The sequence below is a fragment of the Podarcis vaucheri genome (assembly GCF_965113315.1).
Source record: "Podarcis vaucheri genome assembly, chromosome: 9".
Taxonomy (NCBI): Eukaryota; Metazoa; Chordata; class Lepidosauria; order Squamata; family Lacertidae; genus Podarcis; species Podarcis vaucheri.
In genome coordinates, this window is record NC_138767.1 from 76362840 (window position 1) to 76385987 (window position 23148).

General features: G+C 47.5%; 1 protein-coding gene across 2 annotated transcripts in view; it reads left to right on the forward strand.

The window, feature by feature from the left end:
- ARID3B (AT-rich interaction domain 3B) overlaps positions 1 to 22624 on the forward strand; it is a 58338-nt gene extending 35714 nt beyond the window's left edge. For both annotated transcript variants that reach the window (XM_082237404.1, XM_082237405.1), the window contains exons 5-9: positions 9176 to 9359; positions 10202 to 10461; positions 13334 to 13594; positions 15167 to 15271; positions 15962 to 22624. In XM_082237404.1, the coding sequence (XP_082093530.1) occupies positions 9176 to 9359; positions 10202 to 10461; positions 13334 to 13594; positions 15167 to 15271; positions 15962 to 16119 (968 nt within the window). In that variant the 3' untranslated portion in view covers positions 16120 to 22624. The remainder of the gene's footprint in view (positions 1 to 9175; positions 9360 to 10201; positions 10462 to 13333; positions 13595 to 15166; positions 15272 to 15961) is intronic.
- Positions 22625 to 23148: the final 524 nt, after the last annotated feature.

The following is a 23148-nucleotide window of genomic DNA, read 5'->3' on the forward strand; positions in this document are numbered from 1 at the left end:
TCAGTATACAGTGGTACCTCAGGTTAAGTAATTAATTCATTCTGGGGGTCTGTTCTTAACCTGAAACTGTTCTTAACCTGAAGCACCACTTTAGCTAATGGGGCCTCCCGCTGCCACTGCACGATTTCTGTTCTCATCCTGAAGCAAAGTTCTTAACCCAAGGTACTATTTCTGGATTAGCAGAGTCTGTAACCTGAAGCGTATGTAACCCAAGGTACCATTGTATTCCCAGTGTATCAGCCCCAAGTTTGTTTGTTTGTTTGTTTGTTTTTACATCTGTTCTTAAACGAAGACAAGTTCTCAAAGCAGAGAGCTCTGGGGGAAATGTATAATTTCACCAGGAAGAATGATAAAAATAAAACTAAACTGCATCATATGGAGGTTAAAAGCCTACATAAAAAGAAAAGTCTTGGTATTACATATTTCTGTTATTACTGATAGCTCTTGGCAGGCTGCACTTTTGCTTAGCGGCTCTCAAAAAACACAACTCCATCCACGTGGGCAGCCGCAGAAAATGCTCTAGGCCAGAGGTGGGGAATCTGTTGTTAGACTACACCTCCCACCATCCCTGACCATTGGGCCAAGCTGCCTGAGGCTGGTAGGAGCTGTAGTCCAATAACAAACATCAGGAGCGGCACAGATTCTTCACCCCAGCTCTTTCTTCCTTGATCAAACCCCACCTGCAGGCCTGGGTCCAGTTCTGGGCACCAATAGATTCAAGTTACAAGGAAGGAGATTCAAACTAAACATCTGGAAGAATTTTCTGATGGTAAGAGTTGTTTGACAGTGGAACGGACTGCCTCGGATATTTTCTCCTTTACTGGAGGTTTTTAAGCAGAGGTTCAATGGCCATCTTTAGTTGAAATTTGTGCATTGCATGGGGTTGGACTAAATGACCCTCAGGGTCCCTTCCACCTCTACAGTTCTATGATTCTATTAATGACTAACCTAGCCTACCTCACAGAATTGCTGTGAAGCTAAAGCTGACCTTGGAGTAAATCTGAATACATTCAGACTTATTTTTAATAGATATGCATAGGATTGTGCTGTAAAACCTAAGCCACTTTTTGAGACGGGCGAGAGAGTCAGGCACAGGAAGTAAACAGGGCTAGATTTCATTTTATGAATGTGGACTATGCTGCTCTTTGTGCTAGGGACATACAGCACCACAGAATATACAGAGCTGGTTTATTCTACCCCCCCCCCAAAGAAATAAAACTTAGGTCCCTTCTGAATGGATTTTTTGGGTGGGTGGGTGCACACGCACGCACACACACATGCGTGCACTAGAGTCTTTAATTTTAGCTCTCCATGTAATAAAAGGGTTTCTTCCCCTAAGAGGGTATAGACCAGTGGTTCTCCAAGTGGGCAGTAACAGTCCTTGGGGAGCGTTGGGGTTACCTAGGGTGGGTGGTAAGAGGCAAGGGGTGGCAGGAGAGTGCTGGAGGTATGAATGACTATCAAACTTTGAAAAGCTGGTCTCAGTGGATCAGTTTTGTTGAATGAATTAAACTAAATAGCTTGAATTGGATTTAAATAAAATTGCAATTCATTGTTGCTGTTTTGAATTGGGGATGAGTTTATGGGAACCAAGTGGGTAGTGTCCCAAAAACATTTGGGAACCCCTCATACAGACTGATGGTAGGATGTCTGCCATTGTCTTTTAAGTTGGTCACTTGTTCATTCTATGGCCCTTTGCAAGTGTGAGAGAGGCTATGTCCTCAACATCTTGTTTCATCAATGTGAATTTGACTTCCCCACTCCTTGGAAGAAGCAACACTCTGAAGTTGTAAAACAGCCTGACTACCCTCTGAAGATGGTTTGGAAATTTCAGCTAGTACAGATGCCAGACAGCTTGTTCACTGGGGCAAGACAGTTTGAGCATATTGCACCAATCCTGGTCCAACTGCACTGGCTGCCAATTAGCTTTTGGTCCCAATTCAAAGTGCTGGTGTAGACCTATAAAGCATTAAACAGCTCAGGACCCCAATACCTCAATGACTGCCTCTCCCCATATGAACCTGCCCGGACCCTGTGATCATCCTCTTTGTGTGACTCCACCACGAGAGATCCGGAGGCTGACAACACGAGAACAGGGCCTTTTCTTCAGTGTCTCCCCATTTGTGGAGTGCTCTCCCCAGGGATTATACACATTTAGGCACCAGGCACCAGGCAAAAACATTCCTCTTCAACCAGGCCTTTGGCTGATTGAATGTGTTGTGGGAGTGGGGATTATAGATTTTTTGTTCTTATTTTTATTACGTATTTTGTGTTTCATATATTGCTGTTTTATGTTGTAAACTGCCCTGAGATGAAGAGTGATACTCAATTATAATAAATTTAAATTTAATAATATATATAATAAATAATAATGCATGGTGATTTTGTGCCCCATTCAGTGTTTGTACGGTGCATTTGGTGTTGGGTCCAGGTTTGGAAGCGCCTCATAGGCAAGATGCCTTCAGATCCGCAGTCTGAGGGCAGCATGTAAACATATTCAAAAATTGCAACTATAATAACGCAAATAAGCCAACAACATAGCCCACATTCAACTTCCCATTCATTCAGAAAGTCACAACAGTTTAAAACTGTAGAGCACCGTCTCTAACATCATATCCGTGCAGGCAAACTCAGGTTTCCACTTCTGGCATCCCACTGTAAGTGCTGCTGTCTTGAGCATTTGACAGTATGTTCTGCACGTGGCATCCAATGTATATTGCAGGGACCCAGGACTTGCCAAGCTGTCTTCCTGCAGCCACCTTACATCTATCCATTGGTTGCATAGACCAGCCTTCAATGCTGCCCCTCGTCTTCCTGGGAAAATTTGTTAGTTACCTCCCCTTTCACTCTCTGCCTTCCCCATCTGGTCACTGGATCAAGCATGCTTAGGGATAAGTTAATACCATACGCTAAATTGGATTGGGGAAGTGTGGGTGGGTAATTAGTCCCACAGGAGGCCCCAGGGGAGTGTAAAAGTGCATTTACTGGATACGCAAAGCATGCATTCTGGGCTTAATCTTTATTAATGTTTTCACGCACCCAGCTCTCTCCTGCCTTTCTCACAGAGAATTTACCAGGGCAGAAGAATGACACCCATCAGTGAAAGGAAACACTTGCACACACAAATGTGCATATCAGTTTTATTTCTGCTTTTGTGAAAGCAAGAGTATGGGTAGTTGGCCTTGTTCTTTATTTGCAGTTTTAGCTGGTGGCTCCGCAAAGCTCTGCAGTGCCTTTTGAATCGTGTCATGTCTTGCACGGAGCCACTAGCACAGCTGTTAAGTGGGCTGCCATAAAACTGGTTCAACAGAGGATTGGGAGGTCTGTCGGATACTTGTAAAACCATTTCATACAGAGGCTGGATTCCTCTTTGTTCTCACAACTGATTCCCCTATTTATGTATTATTTATTTCATAAAATTTATACACTGCTTGATTTTGAAAAATATAAAACAAGAAAATCAAGAAACATACAGCAACACTTTAAAACATACAAAAAGTTAAAATACTAAAGCTTAATCTAAACTTTCCAAGCATCTGGGTAGGTTTGTCTACACAAGAACGAGTACAGTGACAGCATCTGCTTGATATCAATAGGCAGGAGGTTCCAGAGTGTAGGTGCTGCTATGCTAAATGATCCATGTCTTACAAATTCGGAACACCTGTGGCACCTGTAATAGTGCCAGTTCTGCTGATTGAAACGGTCAAGTGAGCCTTTATGCTTATGGGGTAAGGCAATCTCTCAGGTAGTCCCACATTGTTAAGGGCTTTATATACTAATAGAAACACCTTGAACCTGACCTGGTAGCAAACTGGCAACCAGTGGAGATCTCTGAGCACAGGCCTTACATGCTGACAAAGCCTGACTTGGGTCAGCAATCATGCTGCAATGTTCTGCACAAACTGCAGCTTCCGCATTTTTGGTACTGGTGTATGTACTGAAGTAGAACATCTCAACCAAACTATGTTTTAGGCCAAAGCCATGTATCCTTGTATGTGAGAACTGGCCTGGTGTGTCTACCTCTGCCATGAAGTTGTTTGATGCAAGGTGAATTCTCTGTCTCAAGCCAATGTGCAATATGGAGATGATGATACTCTCCTACCCTGTTGCAAAGATCACATTCCAAAAGTGTACATAAAGCTCTGTACAACATTCAGCAGCACTGTACAAATGCTAACTACTCTCCTTGATTCTTATTAGTCTTTCTTCAAATGTTATGGCCCTGTCTGTACAAAAGTGTCATGTTGGGAATATTTCCTCGAGTACCACTGAGGCGGTATGTGGCTGAGTACAGGTTGCCGCAGAGGGAGAGGGCTGCTGCCTTCACACTCTGCTTGTTGGGTCCCTAGAAGGTGCTGCTTGGCCACTGTCAGAAATGAGATGCTGTTCGTCTGATCCAGCAGACCATTTCTTTTAGGGCTGCAGCTTAGTGAGGAAGGTCATGCTGCTTGTTTAGTGGCCACAAGGCTTAAAAATTCTCAGCATCTCCAGGTTAGGCCTAGGAAAGTGTCTCATCTGAAGCCCTGGAGAGTCACCATCAGTCAGTATAGGCAGTTCTGAGCTGGATGGGTCACTGGCCTGACTGTGGGACTCAGCTGCCTTTGAGACCCATAAAAGCAGCAAGAAACATCTGGATCTCTTAACTTTTGGAAGGACGAACCACTAGGCTGGAGCAACCATTATTCTGCACCAGTAAGGCTGCTGCAGCCCCCAGAGTATTACATTTTAAGCATATGGGATGGTAGTCAACTATATTTTGGTCAAAGTAGACCTCTTGGCCCTAACTTAGTCCAGTTCATTCATTCCAGTGGGTCTACTTAGTTGCAAATCACCCATGAAAGGTTGAAACACGCACACAAGCATACACACCCTGTTAACTTGTCAGGCTTTTTGACATTAAAAATATGTGGCATAAAAGAATTCCAGAGAATTGGTTAATAGGAACTTTTGTTTATCCTAGGAAGAGCAGCAAAGCAAACTCCCAAAGATTATGAATGTTTTCTGCTGCGGAGCCTGACAACATTTTGCAGGAAATCTGTCCTCTGGGCAGCATCTGTCATCTTTGGTTGGGGACTCTTGCCCTTTCCTGTCAAACTGGCCCTTAATATGTGATCTACCCACTGTGGCATTTCCTATTCTGCCTTGCTTGCCTGTTTTTGTTGTATTCCATTGCCTAGATTTGTTTACAATGTATATGAAAAGAAAAGAAAAGGAGCAATCTCAAGTTCAGAAGTGATAAAGTAGTTTTTAAAAACATCCCTGCCAGAAGAGGAATTTCCTTACAGAGGCTTAAAACTCCTGAGGTTGTAAAAACCAAAGTAATCCTTCAAATCAAGGACACTTTTTTATTCTTAGCCGTTTTTCGCTTGCCTCAAACAATCAAAATGAGAGTTGCATGCTTTAATCAGCTTGATTGATTTAAAGCTTTAGCTTAATTATTGGGAGACTGATTTTATTCAGCAGTGCTTAGGCTGAAAAGCCAACGTAGGAGTTTTTGGTTTCTTTTTTTAATGTTTTGGCCTGGTGGTGCAATAAAGTTGACCTTTTCTTTTAATATTAAGGAACACTCAGTTTAATAATGTGTACGTGTCTCAGACCCTTATTAATTATCTGGGAGCAACATGGGCTGCTAAGACTTCCGTAAGCAAGTGTTTTGCTTCTGTCGGACAGGTGAAGACAGCTCAGAAATGATGCCACAGCCTCGCTTGGCATTATTTGAGTGAGCAGCCAGAATACTTGGAACTCGGGAGCTCTCTCATGATTGTCAACCCTCCCACTCATTTTTTTGGCTTGAAGTAAGCCATAGTTTGCTATTTTTTACAAGCTGGCAATGGTTTGTTTCACACCAGGATCTGAGGGAGAGAAATCTCTCTGTGGGAGGGAAAGAGGGAGTACCTGAACCCAAGAATCCTTATGCTCATTAAAGACAACACCAAACCATGGATTGCCATTTATGAACTGCCATATAACACAATGGGGTTTGCTAATGTTGCCAAGAAATCTCTTGCTTGCAAACTTTCTGGTTAGGAAGAAGTTTTGATTTAAAGCTTTGGATCTAACTGTGTGCAAGTGTCCTGGCACCTCTTTCTCCAAAAACAAAGGCACCAGAAAAGCAGATGGGGAATTTAGACCAAAGAACCAATGGCATGGGAGGGGCATTTCTCAACTCCATATTACCCTCCACCCCAAAATAAACACAGTTATGGTGGCAAGATCCGCCTTTCTATGCATCCATTGAGCTCCAGCCTCTACTCCAGGCCCAGTATTGGGCTTCCTTGAGAACCATAGATTGGGAGTTCTGTTTCAGCTATGCATTGTGTTCATAATCCATCCAGCAAAAAGGACCTGCTGAAAAGGGCTCTTCTTTCCATTTGAGGGTTTTGTAGTGTTCCTCTATTCATTAAGTATATATCACTTGAATTCTGCTTCCTTGTGTGTGTTTTTTTGAAATGTGCCAAACCTTACTGTGAATTTGGCCCCCTAGTTTCCAGCATGTCAGTTGAGCTTTGTTCCTTGACAAAGGTGTTGGCCTGTGTTCCATTTTCACATTTCTGGGAGGGATGCTTGGCTTGTTCTTTCCATCTTCAAAATATTAGGAGACTTAACAAGACCAGATTTGCTGGCTGACAGAAGGAAGTTGTGCTGGAACAGAAAGGAAAGTTGGAGGCAACAGCCCTAAAACATGCAGCCTTCAGTCAGTGTTGAAACCAAGATGTTGCATGCTCGCCGGCTGCCCATGACGGGGTGGGAAATAAATGCGTCATTTTGGTTGCCAAAGTCTTGAGTGGTTAGGAAATAGATCCGGAACGGCACCATGGCCAGACTTCAAACGAGTTGTTCAGATAGTTAATACTATTGCACCATAAAACCTCTCTTCTACACTCCTTCCTAATGAAGCAAATCAGAAACAAAACACCACCTTGTTATACAGTCGTACCTTGGAAGTTGAATGGAATCTGTTCTGGACTAAGAACTAAGCTGTTGGACACCAAGGTACGACTGTATTCTCCCCTGAGCTGTGCTACTCAAAAACTTGACACTTACACAGGCACAGTAGGCAGCACAGTGTTCCTTCTGCAACGATTATGCGGTGAAAACTTTGGGATCAATTTTAGGGCCTGAAAAAAGGGGTGTGACTATTATGCGGTGGTGGTGATTATGTAGTGAAATACGGTATTTAATTACATATAAAAATAAGACAAGAAGAGGGCCAGGCGCTTTTCTCTCCCCTCCCCACCCCAGCTCAAAAAACAAAATATTTTGTTTTTGTTTTTGTTTCCATTTCTAAAATGAAAGTGCTTTCAGCTCGCTTGCTCACTCTCCCCCCCCCCCGAGTCACCATTCCAGGTTGTGAGTGCTGCAGAACTGCCATGCAATTCCCAGTGGTTGCAATTTGACTTCTGCCACGGTCAGGGAAATGGAAGGCAAAACTTAAACCACAATAAATTCAGTTAAATACAGGAAAAGATGCCCATCTCTGGTGTACTGGTACATGGGAACCCCTAAGGAAGAGCATTAAAATCATGCTCAGAAATGTCATAGTAATCTTGCGCATGAGCCAAAACTGTTGGGTTTTCACACCTTGGCCTCCTAAACGTAATAATGCCGGCTGTTCCTCTTCCCCTAAGCCGGGCCTCTTCTCTGTCCGTTGCCTAGGTGCAGAGCTCTTCTGTATGGTCGGGTGTTTTGGCTTGCCCTAAGGCAGGGGTCTGCAACCTTTAAGACAAAAAGAGCCACTTGGACCCGTTTCCGAAGGAAAAAAAACTGGGAGCCGCAAAACTTGTCATTATAAAAATAACTTTTTTGTCACTTTTTTATTATTTTTTTGTTTGACCCCTCAGAATTACTCCTCCTCATAGAAATAAACATTAAATTAACAAGTTACCTTTTGTGTGTGTGTGTGTGTGTTCTTCACTCCCCTTCAAAACAGTGACCAGCGTACATGCCCCCTTTCAATGCAGTGACCAGCGTACATGCCCCTTACAATGTAGTGGGCAGACGGGCAGGAAGGTGACGTCGGGACGGTGCGTGACTAATACACGCACTGCCCCCATGCGACGTCACAGCCAGTACAGCGCCCACCACAGTGGGGAGTGTCGGGGCACACAATGCGCCTCCTCCCCTCGCTAGTATCCACCCCGGAGCCGCGGCAAAGGTGTAAAAGAGCCACATGCGGCTCTGGAGCCGCGGGTTGCAGACCCTTGCCCTAAGGGGAAGCGGGTGCCAGGAGGAGAACTTTAGTGGTGTTACTGCACTTCTTTCACAAATAGGGACCCTTTTCTTCTTGCTGGGTAGGTGGGGATATTCTTATATTTTATAGAATGCACACAGCACCAACAATGTGACTGGCACTTTGAGTAACAGGCAAAGGACAGGTCACTCATAGGATCATAGAACTGTAGAAGTGAAAGGGACCCAAGGGTCATCATCTGAGGGATAGCTCAGTTGGTAGAGTGTGAGACCCTCAATCCCAGGGTTGTTGGTTTGAGCTCCACTTTGGGCAAAAAGATTCCTTCATTGCAGGGGGTTGGGCTAGATGACCTTTGTGGTCCATTCCAAGTCTACAGTTCTATGATTCTATGATCTAGTCCAACCCCCCACAATGCAGGAAGCACAGCTAAAGAATCCCTGACAAATGACCATCCAACTTCTGTCTAAACACCTCCGTTGCAGGAGAGTCCACCTTCTTCCAAGGCAGTCTGTTCTACTCTAGAACAGCTCTTACCACCAGAAAGTTCTTCCTAGTGTTTAGTCATAATCTTGTTTCTTGTCGTTTAAATACATTGCTTAGGGTCCCCCTCTCTGGAGTGGCAGAAAACAAGCTTGCTCCATCTTCCAGGCCCTCGCCTGCCGTTCAGATATTTCAAGATGGCTAGCCTATCAACCTCTCAGTCGCTGCCCACAGCAACTTACTATCTTAGCTTCGGCTCCAGCAGGGCAACAGAAGGAGGAAAAACAGAGAGAGAGAGGAGATGAGAAGAATACACATGCACTTGGGTTTACACATACTTGGATTTAGATTTAGGAGGGGACTGAGTGGTTGAGGCAAAGGCTTTACAGGAGCTGTGGGATCACAGAGGTAGTCCAGCTGGAGTCTTAAGTGGCTTTTCCTTGCCCTCATTCTCTTCTTCCCTTTCTCTCTCTTTCTTTCCTGCTTCCTTCGTTTTGGCTGCAGGGACGCCAATCAACCGCATCCCCATCATGGCAAAGCAGATCCTCGACCTCTACATGCTCTACAAGCTGGTGACCGACAAGGGAGGGCTGGTGGAAATCATCAACAAGAAGATCTGGAGGGAGATCACCAAAGGCCTTAACCTACCCACCTCCATCACCAGTGCTGCATTTACACTTCGCACCCAGTAAGTCCTGGACCTTCCACAAGCCTGTGTGATATCTCAGTCTGGAACTAGATTAAGAGTTTGGGGCTGAATTCTAAACGGTGTAGACTGGAAGCTCCTTGCAGCTACCCTAGGAAAGGAGACAGGGAACATCTGAATCCTGGGCCCATCACAACTTTTCCCCATCTCAGTAAACTGTGATTCAGAACCCTGAAATTTCTACATTCCTGCTGTAATTACGTGATTATAAAAAAACATACTATTTTGCTTAGCTTCTTCTGTATTTCGGGTTGTGCCTTCTTCCAGCAGCTGATAGAACTGTTGATTTACTGAAGTTATCACCAAATTGAAGCCTGCCATTTCCTTCTCCCTCCACCCTTTTAATAGCATTTCCATAATGCCATTTTTTACTTACTTTTATCTCATTTATTCTCACGCAGCCCCTATGTAGTATAACTGCAGTCAGGTGAAATGTTCTGGCATTATATCTGAAATTTTGTCTGCTTATGAACCATGCTTTAAAAAGAGCTTCCAAGCTGGCCTGTCAAACCACAGTTTGTGCTAACTGTGGTTCATTGTTATGTTTGGATCCGCAGATCATTGGCAAATGACAGGGCACAAAGACATGAACACAAACTTACAGGAGCGGAGTCCTGATCAGATGAGAACTAAACAGACAAGCAGCTCAAATTATGGTGGGATTTGTTGTAACTATGGTTAGCACAAACCATGGTTTGGCTTGATGTCTGAATGAGCCCTGTGACTGGGCCTGGGCTGAGTGTTGACTAGAGTCCATCTCTGCTGTACCAAATGCAGCATTCTGTCTGGTTCTGCATCTCCTGTTCTTTGTTTTGTTTTTCTAGGTATATGAAGTACCTCTACGCCTATGAATGTGAGAAGAAGTCCTTAAGTTCTCCCGCTGAGCTGCAGGCTGCCATTGACGGCAACAGGCGGGAAGGCCGCCGGCCCAGCTACAGCTCCTCCTTGTTCAGCTACTCCCCTGCTGCCACGGGGCCTCCTTCACTCCTGTGCCCTCCAAAGATCCGCTTCCCCATCGTTAGCCTCGCCCCTGGTGGCGGAACCAGCAACCCTCACCTGTCTTCAGCAGGCGCTCTCAGGAAAGGTCAGCCACTTACCTGGTTCGTCATTTGGGTGGCCTGAAGGGCCAGGTGCTGAGGTTTAGCAGTCAGATGGATACAGTGGGTGAAGGGTGTGTTTGCACACACATACATGCACACACGGTGTGGCTCACAGTGGCCACTTCCTCCAACAGATGTGAGAATTTCAGCTGGTTGTGATTGACATCCACCATTTTTAGTGTTCTTGGGTCAGAGCCATGTGAGCGAAGGCAGCAAAGTTTGTCACCTGGTCTTGGGACTGGTTTACGGAGGGGAAGGCTGGCTACCATCTTCCTAGTTGTTCCTCAGCTGCATTGACTGGCTCCCCTTTCCTCGTGCATCCAGAATAAACTTCTTTTTTCACCCCTAAATGTGTTCTCCCTCCCTACTCTCTGCCTCATTCCCTCTCTTCACCATTCTTCATCATTTTGACTCCTTCACTTTTTAGCCGTTTCCGTCATAACCGTGCAGTCCTTCCCTGAATTCATTTACACTAAACTTATTTACTTCTGCCCCCTTTTCTTTTGCCCTAGTTTTAGCAGGTTGTCAGCTGCCTGCTCGTGATCCCCCTGAAGCATTTACATTCCTTTTAGTGCAAGGAGGGGGGACAAGTGTCATCCCTTCCCTGCCAAGTACAACCGGGGTGGGGGAGAATTATTATTATTATTATTATTATTATTATTATTATTATTATTATTATTATTATTATTATTTATTCCATCTGGCTGGGTTTCCCCAGCCACTCTGGGCGGCTTCCAATAAAATATTAAAAATACAATAAAACATCAGACACTAAAAACTTCCCTAAACAGGGCTGCCTTCAGATGTCTTCTAAAAGTCAGATAGTTGTTTATTTCCTTGACATCTGAGTGGAGGGCATTCCACAGGGCGGCTGCCACTATCAAGAAGACCTCTGCCTGGTTCCCTGTAACCGCTTCTCGCAGGGAGGGAACCGCCAGAAAGCCCTCTGAGTTGGACCTCAGTGTCCGGGCTGAACGATGGGGTGGAGATGCTCCTTCAGGTATACTGGGCTGAGGCCATTTAGGGCTTTAAATGTCAGCACCAACACTTGGTGCTCGGAAACGTACTGGGAGCCAATGTAGGTCTTTCAAGACCGGAGTTATGTGGTCTCGGCAACTGCTCCCAGTCACCAGTCTAGCTGCCGCATTTTGAATTAGTTGTAGTTTCTGGGTCACCTTCAAAGGTAGCCCCACGTAGAGCTCATGGCAGTAGTCCAAGTGGGAGATAACCAGAGCATGTGCCACTCTGGCCAGACAGTATGTGGACAGGTAGGGTCTCAGCCTGCATACCAGATGGAGCTGGTAGACAGCTGCCCTGGACACAGAATTGACCTGTACCTCCATGGGCAGCTGTGAGTCCAAAATGACTCCCAGGCTGCGCACCTGGTCCTTCAGGGGCACAGTTACCTCATTCAGGACCAGGGAGTCCTCCCCACCTGCTCACCTCCTGTCCCCCCAAAACACTACTTCAGTCTTGTCAGGATTCAACCTCAGTCTGTTAGCCTCCATCCATCCTCCAACTGCCTCCAGTCACTCACACAGGATCTTCACCGCCAACACTGGTTCCAATTTGAAAGAGGTAGAGCTGGGTATCATCTGCATACTGATGAACACCCCTGATGATCTCTCCCAGTGACTTCATATAGATCTTAAAAAGCATGGGGGAGAGGACAGAACCCTGAGGTATCCCACAAGTGAGAGCCCAGGGGTCTGAGCACTCATCCCCCAACACCACTTTCTGGACACGGCCCAGGAGGAAGGAGCGGAACCACTGTATAACAGTGCCCCCAGCTCCCAGCCTCTGAAGGCGGTCTAGAAGGATGTCATGGTCGATGGTATCAAAGGCCGCTGAGAGATCCAGCAGAACCAAGAAACAGCTTTCACCTTTGTCCCTAGCCATTGACCAGGCAGTTTCAGTCCCATGGTGAGGCCTGAATCCTGACTGGAAGGGATACAAATGGTCCGCATTCTCTAGGCGTGCTTGGAGTTGTTCAGCAACTACCCGCTCAATCACCTTGCCCAAGAATGGAAGATTTGAGACTGGGCAATAGTTGGCCGGGTCTAAAGATGTTTTTTTAAGAAGCGGTTTAATAACCTCCTCTTTCATTGGGTCTGGGAAGGCTCCCTCGTAGAGGGAAGAATTCACCACCCCGCAGACTCCATCACCAGCCCTTCCCGGCTCGCTTTTATTAGCTAGGATGGGCAAGGATCAAGGAGACAGGTGGTCGGTTTCACTCGAATCCTTACCTTGCACAACTGTTTTGCTGTCAAACAGCTCTTTCCTTCTGAAAGTTCTTCTTAACATACAGCCAGGATCTCCTTTCTTGTCATTTGAATCCATTGATTTGAGTCCTATCCTCTGGGGCAGAGAGTTATAACTGCTCTCAGCCAGTCTCAAGCGTCCTCCTCTGTGGCAGCGTGCTTAGTAAGTGGTGGCTGGGCAACACTGTGCTGTGTCAGATGAAACTGAATTTCTGGACCTATTTCCAAAACCACTTTAATCGCCACAATGGATGACCTGTGCCAGGAGAAAAACAGGGAGCAGGACCCTACTGATTTCTTTCAGACCACCTGGACTCAGCTCTTCCCTGTCCCCAGAACCCCTACGGTCTCTTTCCTCATTGGCCTATTATTGATTTATTTAACGTATATACTGCCCTACACCCAAAGATCACATAATTTTTTGATGTCAGTGCCAGGGATGAAGCAGTTGCTGCCTTAGAGGGGAAAGAGAAGGGCAGTGCTACTAAAAGCATTGTCAGGATGGTGCTTCCAGCCTTGGGCAAGTTGCCGGTTGAGCCATGGCTCCCGCCTCAGCTTGCCTCGAGGTCCCTGAGTGGCCCATTTGCTTTCCTAGGTGACGGCATCCCCTTGACCGTGTCCACGCCAAACCGCATTGCCATGCCTGTGGCCTTGGCGAATCAGCAGGCGGCTGTGACGGCAGCGGCACGAACCGCTACCCTGGACCAGCTGAGGGAGAGGCTGGAGTCTGGGGAGCCCGCGGAGAAGGTGGCGCGGATGACGGAGGAGGAGCAGCGCTTCATCCAGCAGGCCTTTCAGCGGAACCTCTTCAGCATGGCCCGGCAGCTGCCCATGAAGATCAAGATCAACGGCCGAGGTGAGGCCGCCCTCGCTCTGCTGCAGCCTTTGGACTATAACTCCCATCGGCCACAGCGAGCGTACGTAGTTCAAAGCATCTAGAGAGCGTCAGGTTGGCAAAGGCTGATGGGAGTCATAGTCTAAAACTGGCCGACAAAGTGGGTGGTAGCATCCCCTGGGGGGGGTTCCCTAGGGGGCTCTAAGAGGCAAGGGGGCCGCAGGGGGGGCCCTGGAGGTGCTGATTTAAATCTCCTGCTAAGTGACCTTAAACCAGACATTGGGAAACAGGTGTTACCATCAAGCCAACCCATCGCGTTAAGAGTTTGCTGAACAGTGAAGCCATGACTAAATGTGGTATCTAAGACTTGTTCAGTGACTGACAGGCTTATCTCATATCAAGTTCATCAGTTAAGCTGAATTAATGGAACTAGCTTTAATTGGATGTTGAATAAAAGTGCAATTAATTGCTACTGTTTTGAATCTTATGGTGTTATTATCTTCCTTAGTGGGCTGTGCAGACTGCTGTTCTGAATAATGCTTTCTGGAGGGTAGGGACGTGATGCATGAGGGAAGCACAGTGCTCATCACAATGTCCTGGCCTCCCCCACCCCCACCCCACACCCAAGAATGGGATGTGGGCAGATAGGTGCAACTTCTTGGTTTAAACCAGTGATGGGCAAACCACAGCCCTCAGACCACATTTGGCCTCATGGGAGTTTTTACCCCTTGAGAATCACCTGGCTTCTCCTACTTCTCACTCCTGGCCCCCTTGGAGTGGATGAGATTGCTGTGCTGTCCCTTCCCAATTAAGCTGGCTTGGCCATCTGTGCAAGCAGGACTTTTTTTCAGCCAGAACTCAGTTCTGGCACCTCTCAGGTGGGTCCCATTGCCATTCTAAGAGAACAAGGGGGATGTTCTTGATGCAATTTTTTTAGGAAAATAGCACTGATGAGGTGCATGTCAGAAGTCTCATGAGATGTACTGGACTTGCTTTGCCACTGATGCATCTTCGTCACCTCAGCCACAGAGGCATGAGTATAGAATGGTAGTTGGAAGGGGACCCAAAGGGGTGGAGAGAACGGCAGGTCTACAGGGTCTACCACAGTCAGCTGCATGTTGGAGGAGGAGGATGCTGGGGGTCATTGCCCAGTCTCAAATGCCACCGCCAGCTGGGATGTGGTGTTTTCCAGATGCAGGGATCAGGCCCGCATGCTGAACAGTTTCCACGCCAGATGTGACCCTCAGTCCAAAAAAGAAAAATCGCCATCCCTGGTTTAAACCCCTTGTGCATGACTTCCCATGTCCAGTGTTTCTCCAGCTGGTACTTTGAGCCATTCAGGGCCCGTTGTTCCCTTCCATTTATTTTAATGGTGGATCAAGGCGTAGTGCAGAGCAAGGTGAAATCTCTACCAGTTGACCAACTATCAGGTCTGGGGAGGTGAGAGAGAGAGAGAGAGAGAGAGAGAGAGATTGAGAGAGAGAAAGAAGGAAAGAAAGAGGGAAAGAAAGAGAAATGCCCAAACCAGGTCTGTCCTATGTAGTGGGATGAGCATAACACAACTCACACTGTTCTTTTCTCCTCCCCCACCAGAGGATAAATCAGATTCAGCAGCGACATCAGCAGCACTGAACTGGACCCCGTCTGGCTTTGGAAGCATTAATATGTCTGTGGAAATCAATGGCACAATCTATGCTGGTGAGAGAGAAAGAGTCCACTTCTGATTTTATTATTATTATTATTAATATTTTATTGAGTTTTATCAGTGGAAAAATTCAGAAAAAATACAAAAACAAAGAAATACAAAGTCAAGATACAAAAATACAAACATTAAAAAAGAAAAAAGAAAAACACATAAAGAAAAAACAAGAAAGAGTCCACTTCTGAAATGGGACAAGGGACTGAAGCAGGTGGATCCCTTGGAATCAGCCACCCAATATTTGGAATAACCCAGCTTCAGGCTGAGCATTCTGCCAAGCTGCGGAATGGCTGGTCTCTGGAGAACAATTCAGAACAATCCTCTGATCACACACACACACGGCTATTGATATGCCATTGCCGCTCTGAGGAAGCCAGAGCAGAGACGGGCACAAATGTAGGTGGCTTTAAAAGAGGAGAGGGCTATCGATGGCTCCTAGCCAGGACGGCTATGCTTCTGCCTCCACAGATGGATGCAGCAAGGCTTCTGAATGCCAGTTGTTGGGAACCACAGGAGGGTGGAGGGCTCTTGTTCTTGGATCCTAATTGCTCGTTTCTCACAGGCATCAGGAAGACCACAGTGAGAACAGGATGCTGGACTAGATTGGTCCCCTGATCCAGCAGATCTCTTTTTGCATTCTTATGTTATCCTTGGCCTGCTAATCTTCCTCCCTTCTCTCTGCCCCGCAGGGGTCTTGTTTGCCCAGAAACCTGTCGTCCACCTCATTGCCGGATCCAGCACGCAGAGCACCGGCGGCGGCAGCAGCAGTTCCTCCCACTGTTCTCCCAGCCCGACCTCCTCCAGGGGCACACCTGGTGTAGAGCCCTCAACCAGCTGGTCTCTCTGAGGGGGGAGCAGGGAGGAGGTGCTCTCTCTCTCCCTGGCCCCAAGCGGTCCTGCCGGTGACCTCGCCTCGAGGAGCCCGCTTAGAAGACCAGCCAGTGGCAGAGAAGCAAAGATCCTGTGCTGGCAAGGATCCTGCCGAGGTGGTCTCTTGCTGCCCATCTCACCTTTCTTCAGGTCTTGCTGTGTCCTCGGTGGGAAAAGGAGGGCAAGGGGGCGGGGGGCGGGAGGGGACACAGGGCGTGTTTCAATCAGGGATTCTCTGGACGGGCTGTGTGAGTTTTTGTAGATGACTGAGCATCGCCACTGTAGCAAAAGGCGAAGGCAAGAAACCCATTTTCCCATGCTTCAAATGACTCCCCCCCCCCCAACGTGACTGCAGTGTATTGACAATCCTACCCCCCAGAGGCAGGGGGGGAACATAGCTCTCTTCTCTCATATACCACCCCCACATCCTTTAATTCCTCTCTCCAGCTTGCTTTTACACACAGAGACACACAAACCCACATTTGATCCCTCTGTGTGTTAATGTGCAGGTCTGACTGGGTCTCTTTCCTCTTCCCAGTTAGCCAGCCTTGACTCAAAGGGCCAGTGCATCTCCTGCCTCCCTCTCTCCTTCTGGCCTTAGGTTTGGCCTGCTAGCTTCCTCTGGAGGAGTCTGACAGCATGGAAGTTCCCTTTCGTGCTGCTTCTGCAGCATTGAGCGAGGCCCCTGGGAGGCTGGACAGGCCTCTGGAGGAATCTGCACCAGCTGCCCTTCGCAGCTTTGCCCAGCCTTCCCTGCAGAACTGGGGCTCAGGCCACAGCCTCACTCCTATCCAGCCTCCCCATGAGGTCCAAGTTGTGCAATTCTGTTTCTCCATTCTTTCTGCCTCAGGGGTGGGTGGGGATGCATGGAATTTTTAAATTTTATTTTAAAAACTCTACCAGTCAGAAAGCTAAAGGTAAAGTGGTTAGGGGCTCATCTAGGTCAGGCACATTTTATGCTCCACCCACCCTTGTCCTCCCTCCCCCAAATGTATCTGGGATTGGGCACCTTGGTGCTGAAAGAACAAAGCTGTTCTTGCATTGCTGCTGCCTGTGTCCACCCACTTAACACTTGCCGAGAATCCTCTGTGATCCCAGCCTATCAAAGGCGGATTGGCTGCTTCCTTGTGCATTGGTGAGGCCAGCCCTAATTGACTGCCCCACAGCCCTAGAACAACCAGGGGCTTCTGAGCACCTTCCCCCACATCTTCCCTTCTAAAATCTTGATGAGGGAGCCATGTGTTGTTCCTCAGGACAGATGAACTCCTCAATTGCTTCCCCCTCCACACTTGTGCACACACCTAGCACTTCCTTGTACCTCCCCCCTTGAACTTCTGCCTGTTTCTGTTTCCTCGCTGCCTGCCTGTTGCACCGGCAGCCCCCACTTCCTTGCCAACAGGGATCCGCCCTCCCTCTCCTACCCTGACGAGTCTCAGTCATGCTACAGATCTGCATCAGCTTCTCCTGAGCAGATGAAATACCTCAAAAATATGTACTTATTGCTGTGTTGTTGTTGGGATTTTTTTTTTCTCTTTCTCTCTTCTGGAAGGATTTGCATATGTTAAAGCTTCTTTTTATATGTCTTGTTGACTGCTTTTTATTTTAAATTTTATATATTGTAGCACCAAAGACACACCAAAAAAAAAAGGAGCCCCCTGAGTTGAAGGATCAGAAACCTTTGATGTCCTCAAGATAGCATGGAAGCACTTGGCTCATGGGGTAATAGGTGGCGGTGGAAGATGCAGGTTAATTTCTCAGGCTGACTTTCTCTCTTTCCCTCTCGTTGGTTTGATGTTGTTTTCTCCTCAAAGGGCTTATTAGTTGTTCAGGATTTTCAAAACAATCCATGTTAGGTGCATCTCAGTCCCAGAACAGTGAGAGGACTTTGTTTCCTTATTACCCTTGAAGTAAAGTCCTGGGCTGCAATTCTGATTATTTCTGGCCTCTTGGGAGCTCGCTGGTTCTCATGGGATTCTAGCCCTAGTCCTGCACGGAAGGCGGAGCTCTGGAGGCAGCTAGGCCCTCTCAGAAGTGCAGGTGGTTCTCTCCCCTTTCCTCTTTTTTGAAGGCTCCCTCAGAGGGAAAGCAGAACCCCCAGCTTGGAAGAGCTAGGCACATCTGTAACTGTGAAGCTACTGGGAATGGCTGAAGTGATGGTTTTTCCCCCGGCTACAAGAAATAGATTGGGGGACACACGTGCACTAAATCCTCTTCCTTCGACGATGTTGCTTTTGGACAAGTTCCTGCAGAGGAAAAATATGCCCTTGGGAGTGAAACTATTTGTATTTGAAGGGTGCATTTAAAATGCATTATTGCATTATTAAATAAGAATGTTCCTTTCTGGACACATCTTTGAGCACAAGAATGGACCACCAGAGAAGGCAGTGGACTCCTTGGCTGTATGTTTTTTAAGCAGAGGCCGGAAAGCCACCTGTCAGGAATGCTTTAGTTGTGATTCCTGCATTGCAGGGGGCTGGACTCGACAGTCCCATCCAACTCCACAATTCTATTAGTCTTTGATGGTGCTCGGTCCTGCAGGTTTTCCGTTTTAAAAAAATACTGGATTTCTAGGTCCAGTATGTTTCTCCCAGGTGTGTTCCTCTGTGGTTACTTACCCAAGGCACTCCCAACCGCTGTGTATGTGAGCATGTACCACTGGGCCAAGGAAATTGCTGTGGTGCCAAGTTCACCAAGTGACGCCACATTCACCCCTCCACCAATCAGATTTATCAAAGAGGACATGAGCAAGAGAAGACGCCATTCCTGCTGGAAGGCCTCAAGTCTACACCAGGGAGGCTCAGCTGGCAAGCCAGATGTGGCCTGCAAAGCATTCTTTCCTGGCCTGCAGCCACCCTGCCAAACTTCAAGCAAGGCATTGTAAAAAGTCTAGCCTTTGCAGGAGAGAAAAAGATTCCACGCTTCAGTGTTATCTCTCTTCAGCCAACAGCTGCTTGGAAAAGCAATGGGACACTGGATGCTTTCCAGCAGACCAAAACTGCAGAGATCCAAGTCGGTCCATCAGAATCTTGTTTAAAAAAATGCAACAGCAGCATAATCCTGCTACTACATTGTCACAGAATACAAACAATCCTTGAAGAAAAGATCTGCTGAAACTGAAAGCTTGCTCATACTTGGGGTGTTTTAGTTGACCTTTAGTTTTACACTGCTGTTACTGTAGGAGATTCCCTACCCATTTCATTGTATTGCTGTCTCATGCAGATTCTGGGAAAAACAAAGCTCCACACCCAAGCTACCTCTTCTGCAGATCTTTGCGAAGCAATTCTGCCCCCCTCCCCCAACCGATTGCCTTATCCCAAGTGACTGCATGGCTCCCAAACTGTGACACTCATTCGTCCTGGATGAGTCGGACCAGATAGTGTGTCAAAACACACCTCTGGCCCCTGGGCCGCTGCTCTAGGGAACACAGAAGCCTGGGTCAGATCTGGCCAGCTGTGGACCGAATAGTCTGCAAACATATTTTTTTTCTCCCTTGCCACAACCTTGCTAGATTTGAATGAAGCATGTGGCTGGAATTCTCCCCGCATACTCAGTGATGGGGATTCCACAGGATAGCATTCTTTTTGTGTTTGGGGCTTTGCGAATAATATCCCAGACCTGACTACGCTAAGGTGTGTTGCGGATTGTGCAGCAAAATCCAGCTCTGTCCCCTGCAGCAACAGCGACCCCCCCCACCCCACCCCCAGCTGACTTGATAAGGCCTTATCTGTGGCCAGTTCTCAGGGCCCCTTGCGATTCTACTTGGCTCCTTTACTGTCAAGAGTATGGCTGTTCCACCCCTTGAAACAGAAAAGGTAGGAGGAGTGGCATCTGGAGGCTGGGATGTCGAAAACCCAAAGGCTGCCTTCAGCTTTCCACAACAGCATATTGCTTGTTGCTCCCATTTGCATTGGAAGCCCCCAGCCCAAAACATTTTGCCCTCCTGGGTGTTTCCTCCGCCAGGAGCCAGGAGCTAAAGTATCTGTTAGCAGTAAAACCTGTAGTCCACCTGCTTTCCTTTGGCAGAGATGGTCTGGTTGTAAAGGCAGCTGGCTGACTTTATTCTAGCTGGCAGGAAGGTTGCCAAAGTTGGCATGAGATTTGTCCCCGTCGGTCTCTTGGCTCATTGCCTCAGGCCTCCTTTGCCTTTAAGCAGAACCTGCACCACCACCAGGGTTGGGTGTGAATCTTCTCGGGCGTTTTGCTGGCTAATTCTTTTCTTTCTCTATTGTGTGTGTGTGTTTTCCCCCACCACCACCACTCCCAGCAACGGAAGATTGTCCCATTTGCAGTGGTGGTTGTTTTCCAGCTTAGCATCCTACAAGGCTGCTTTGTACAAAGCCAGGCCGTGGGTCCATTGAGCTCAGCACCAACTGGAAGCAGCTCTCCAGGGTTTCATGCAAGCAAAACAGGTGCTGCAGCACTGAGCTGTTCCCCTTCCATTAGGAAGTTGAGATCTGCTGAGTAATTCTAAGGAATCCTGATAAGACTGCTTTTGTCTGGTAAGCGTAGGTTTCCAGGCCTCAGTTTTGGTGGCTGGTGGTGGTGGATGAGCACTTGAAGGTGTCCAGTATGGTTTCTGCATTTAATACAGCTCTAACCTTTCCTGCACAAATTTCCCCAATACTCACGTGACTCTGACACTTCCTCTCCCAATCCCTACCCAAGTGGAACACACAGAACAAAATCCTGTAACCATATAAACATGTGAATATTGTGCAGAGTTGCTTGATCTGCATAACTCGGTTTCCTGGTTTCAGAACTTGTGGCTTCAGCTTTTCTTTTCTTTTTTACCCTAGTGCAGAGTTCTAAGTTGGGGGGGGGTGGCTTTTTCCTAAACACCTTCTCTCCCCCCACCCCAAGCTCTGTCAGCAGTAGATTCTGGGATCTCTTGCTTTAATGTGTACCAAGCTAGACACAGAAGTGGCAGAGAGAACTTGGGTCTGTTCTGATTTATGTGTGAAGCAGGCGTGGGAGGATAAGGGGCCTGATTTAATAATAAATCACTGAAAGCATAAAAGTTCATATAGTTACTGGGAGGTGAACCTTCATCCTCCAGCACCTTCCTCTCAATCACGCTCTCCTGGGTGTCAGAGTTTGGCTCTGGGCACAGGGAACAGCTGGAGGATGATGGGAACTGGCTTGGAAGAAGGATAAACTGTGGGGCACCCTCCAAACCCATGTGCCCCAATTGATTTAAAAAGGAGCCCACTCCTCCCAGTCATCTGCATTACCTGGAGTTTCAGGCAGAGCTGAGTTTCCGCCAACGGGTCTCTCACTGCTCTGTCCAGTTTGGTCCCATTGCACTCGATACCATTTGCATTTCTTGCACAGGAAGGTGCTTGGAGCCCTGGGGTGGCCTCTGCCCTCCAGGCCCATCAGTTTCCTCACTCACCTAAACTGAAAGCAGCCAGGGAGCTAAAGGGTCGTTCTGAACCCAGTTCAGGGAAAAGGGTAGATTTTGGGATTTGTAACGACATATATAAGTATATACCTCATTAAAATAAGCTGCAGCCTCAAACTTCAGGCCCTTGGCTGTTTTCTGGGTTGGCCATTTCAGGTTGTAAAAATCCACCCCATCTCCTTCCTTCCCCTCTTTTGGATGCGCAGGGTTGTATTGCTGTTTGTGCTGTGCTTTGCCAGGCTTTGGAGGTCGGTGGAGAAACCAGCAGCAGATTTTTGGCTTGGTGAGGTGCAGGTGGAGCATTCACTCCACCTTACCCAATTCTGAACATTGAAAGATTGTATGACGCTCAGGGCTTTTGATATGACAGAAAGGGCTGCTCCTCCACCCTGGTCTTAGTTTCATTTGCAGAGGCAGTTTCCTTTCCACCCCCAGCTCAAGCACGAAATCCCACAGCAGAGATGCTGGGCTTGTGGGTGAGGTGCATCCCCACAAGAAAGGATCCTCCAGGACCCCCTTGGCTTAGCTCTGGATTGTGCAAAGGGTTGCACACAGCCTGTGCTCTGCCACTGAACTACGGTCCCTCTCTCACAAAGTCTTTTAAAAAACAACAACACCCCTCCTTTCTGTTGCCCTGGGAAAGAGGGCCCAGTGCTTTTCAGATGGCACCAGAAGACTCCAGGACAAGGCCCTTCAGCCGTGGAGGTGGAAGTGGGGTTGCTGTCCCAGAGAGGCGCTCTGGGTCCTCCCAAGCAACACACACACACACACAGAGCCCTTTCTTAGCGGCTGCCTCTTCCAGGCAGATCCAAAGGAGGGAAGGAAGCAGGTGGTTCTAAGATCTGCCACCACTTTTGCAGCAGCTGCACAGCTAGGGGTGTTTTCTCTCTCTCTCTCTCTCTCTCTCTCTTAACTATTTAAAGGAAGAAATAAAATGTGATAGCCTAGATGGTGAATAAATAAATACCTCAGATGTTTCCTTCCAGCAAGTGTCTGTATATGTTGTTGGTGGGGTTTTTTTTTCTATCTTACATGTTATCTGAATGTTTATATTCCAATAAACTTCTACCTCTTCATACAACAGCTATGCACGTCTTCCTCTTTGTGCCGTTTTTTGTTTGTTTCCCCCCACTGCTGCTTCCCCTTTTGTAGCTCCCTGGAAAAGCCAAACAGCATCTCTTCCATTCCAACACTTGGGCAGAATCCCGTTGTGGAAAAGGATTTAAAAGCCCTTCCAGGAAGCGGACATTGTTCTTGTTGTTATTTAAATTTATGTACTGTCCTTCATCTGGAGACCACAGGGCAGTGTACAACACAGAACCTAAAATACCGTATTTTTCGCCCTATAGGACGCACTTTTTCCCCTCCAAAAATGAAGGGGAAATGTGTGTGCGTCCTATGGGGCGAATGCAGGCTTCGCAGACCTCTCCGCAAGCAGCGGGAGCGCTCCCGCTGCTTGCGGAGAGTTGCCTGCATGCTGAAGCCCGCGCGCATGCTGAGCTCAGTGCGTCCAGGCTTCGCGGACGTCTCAGCAAGCAGCGGGAGCCAGTGCTGGGCTCCCACAGCTTGCAGAGAGCTGCCTGTTTGGGGGCTGGGGTTGGGGGA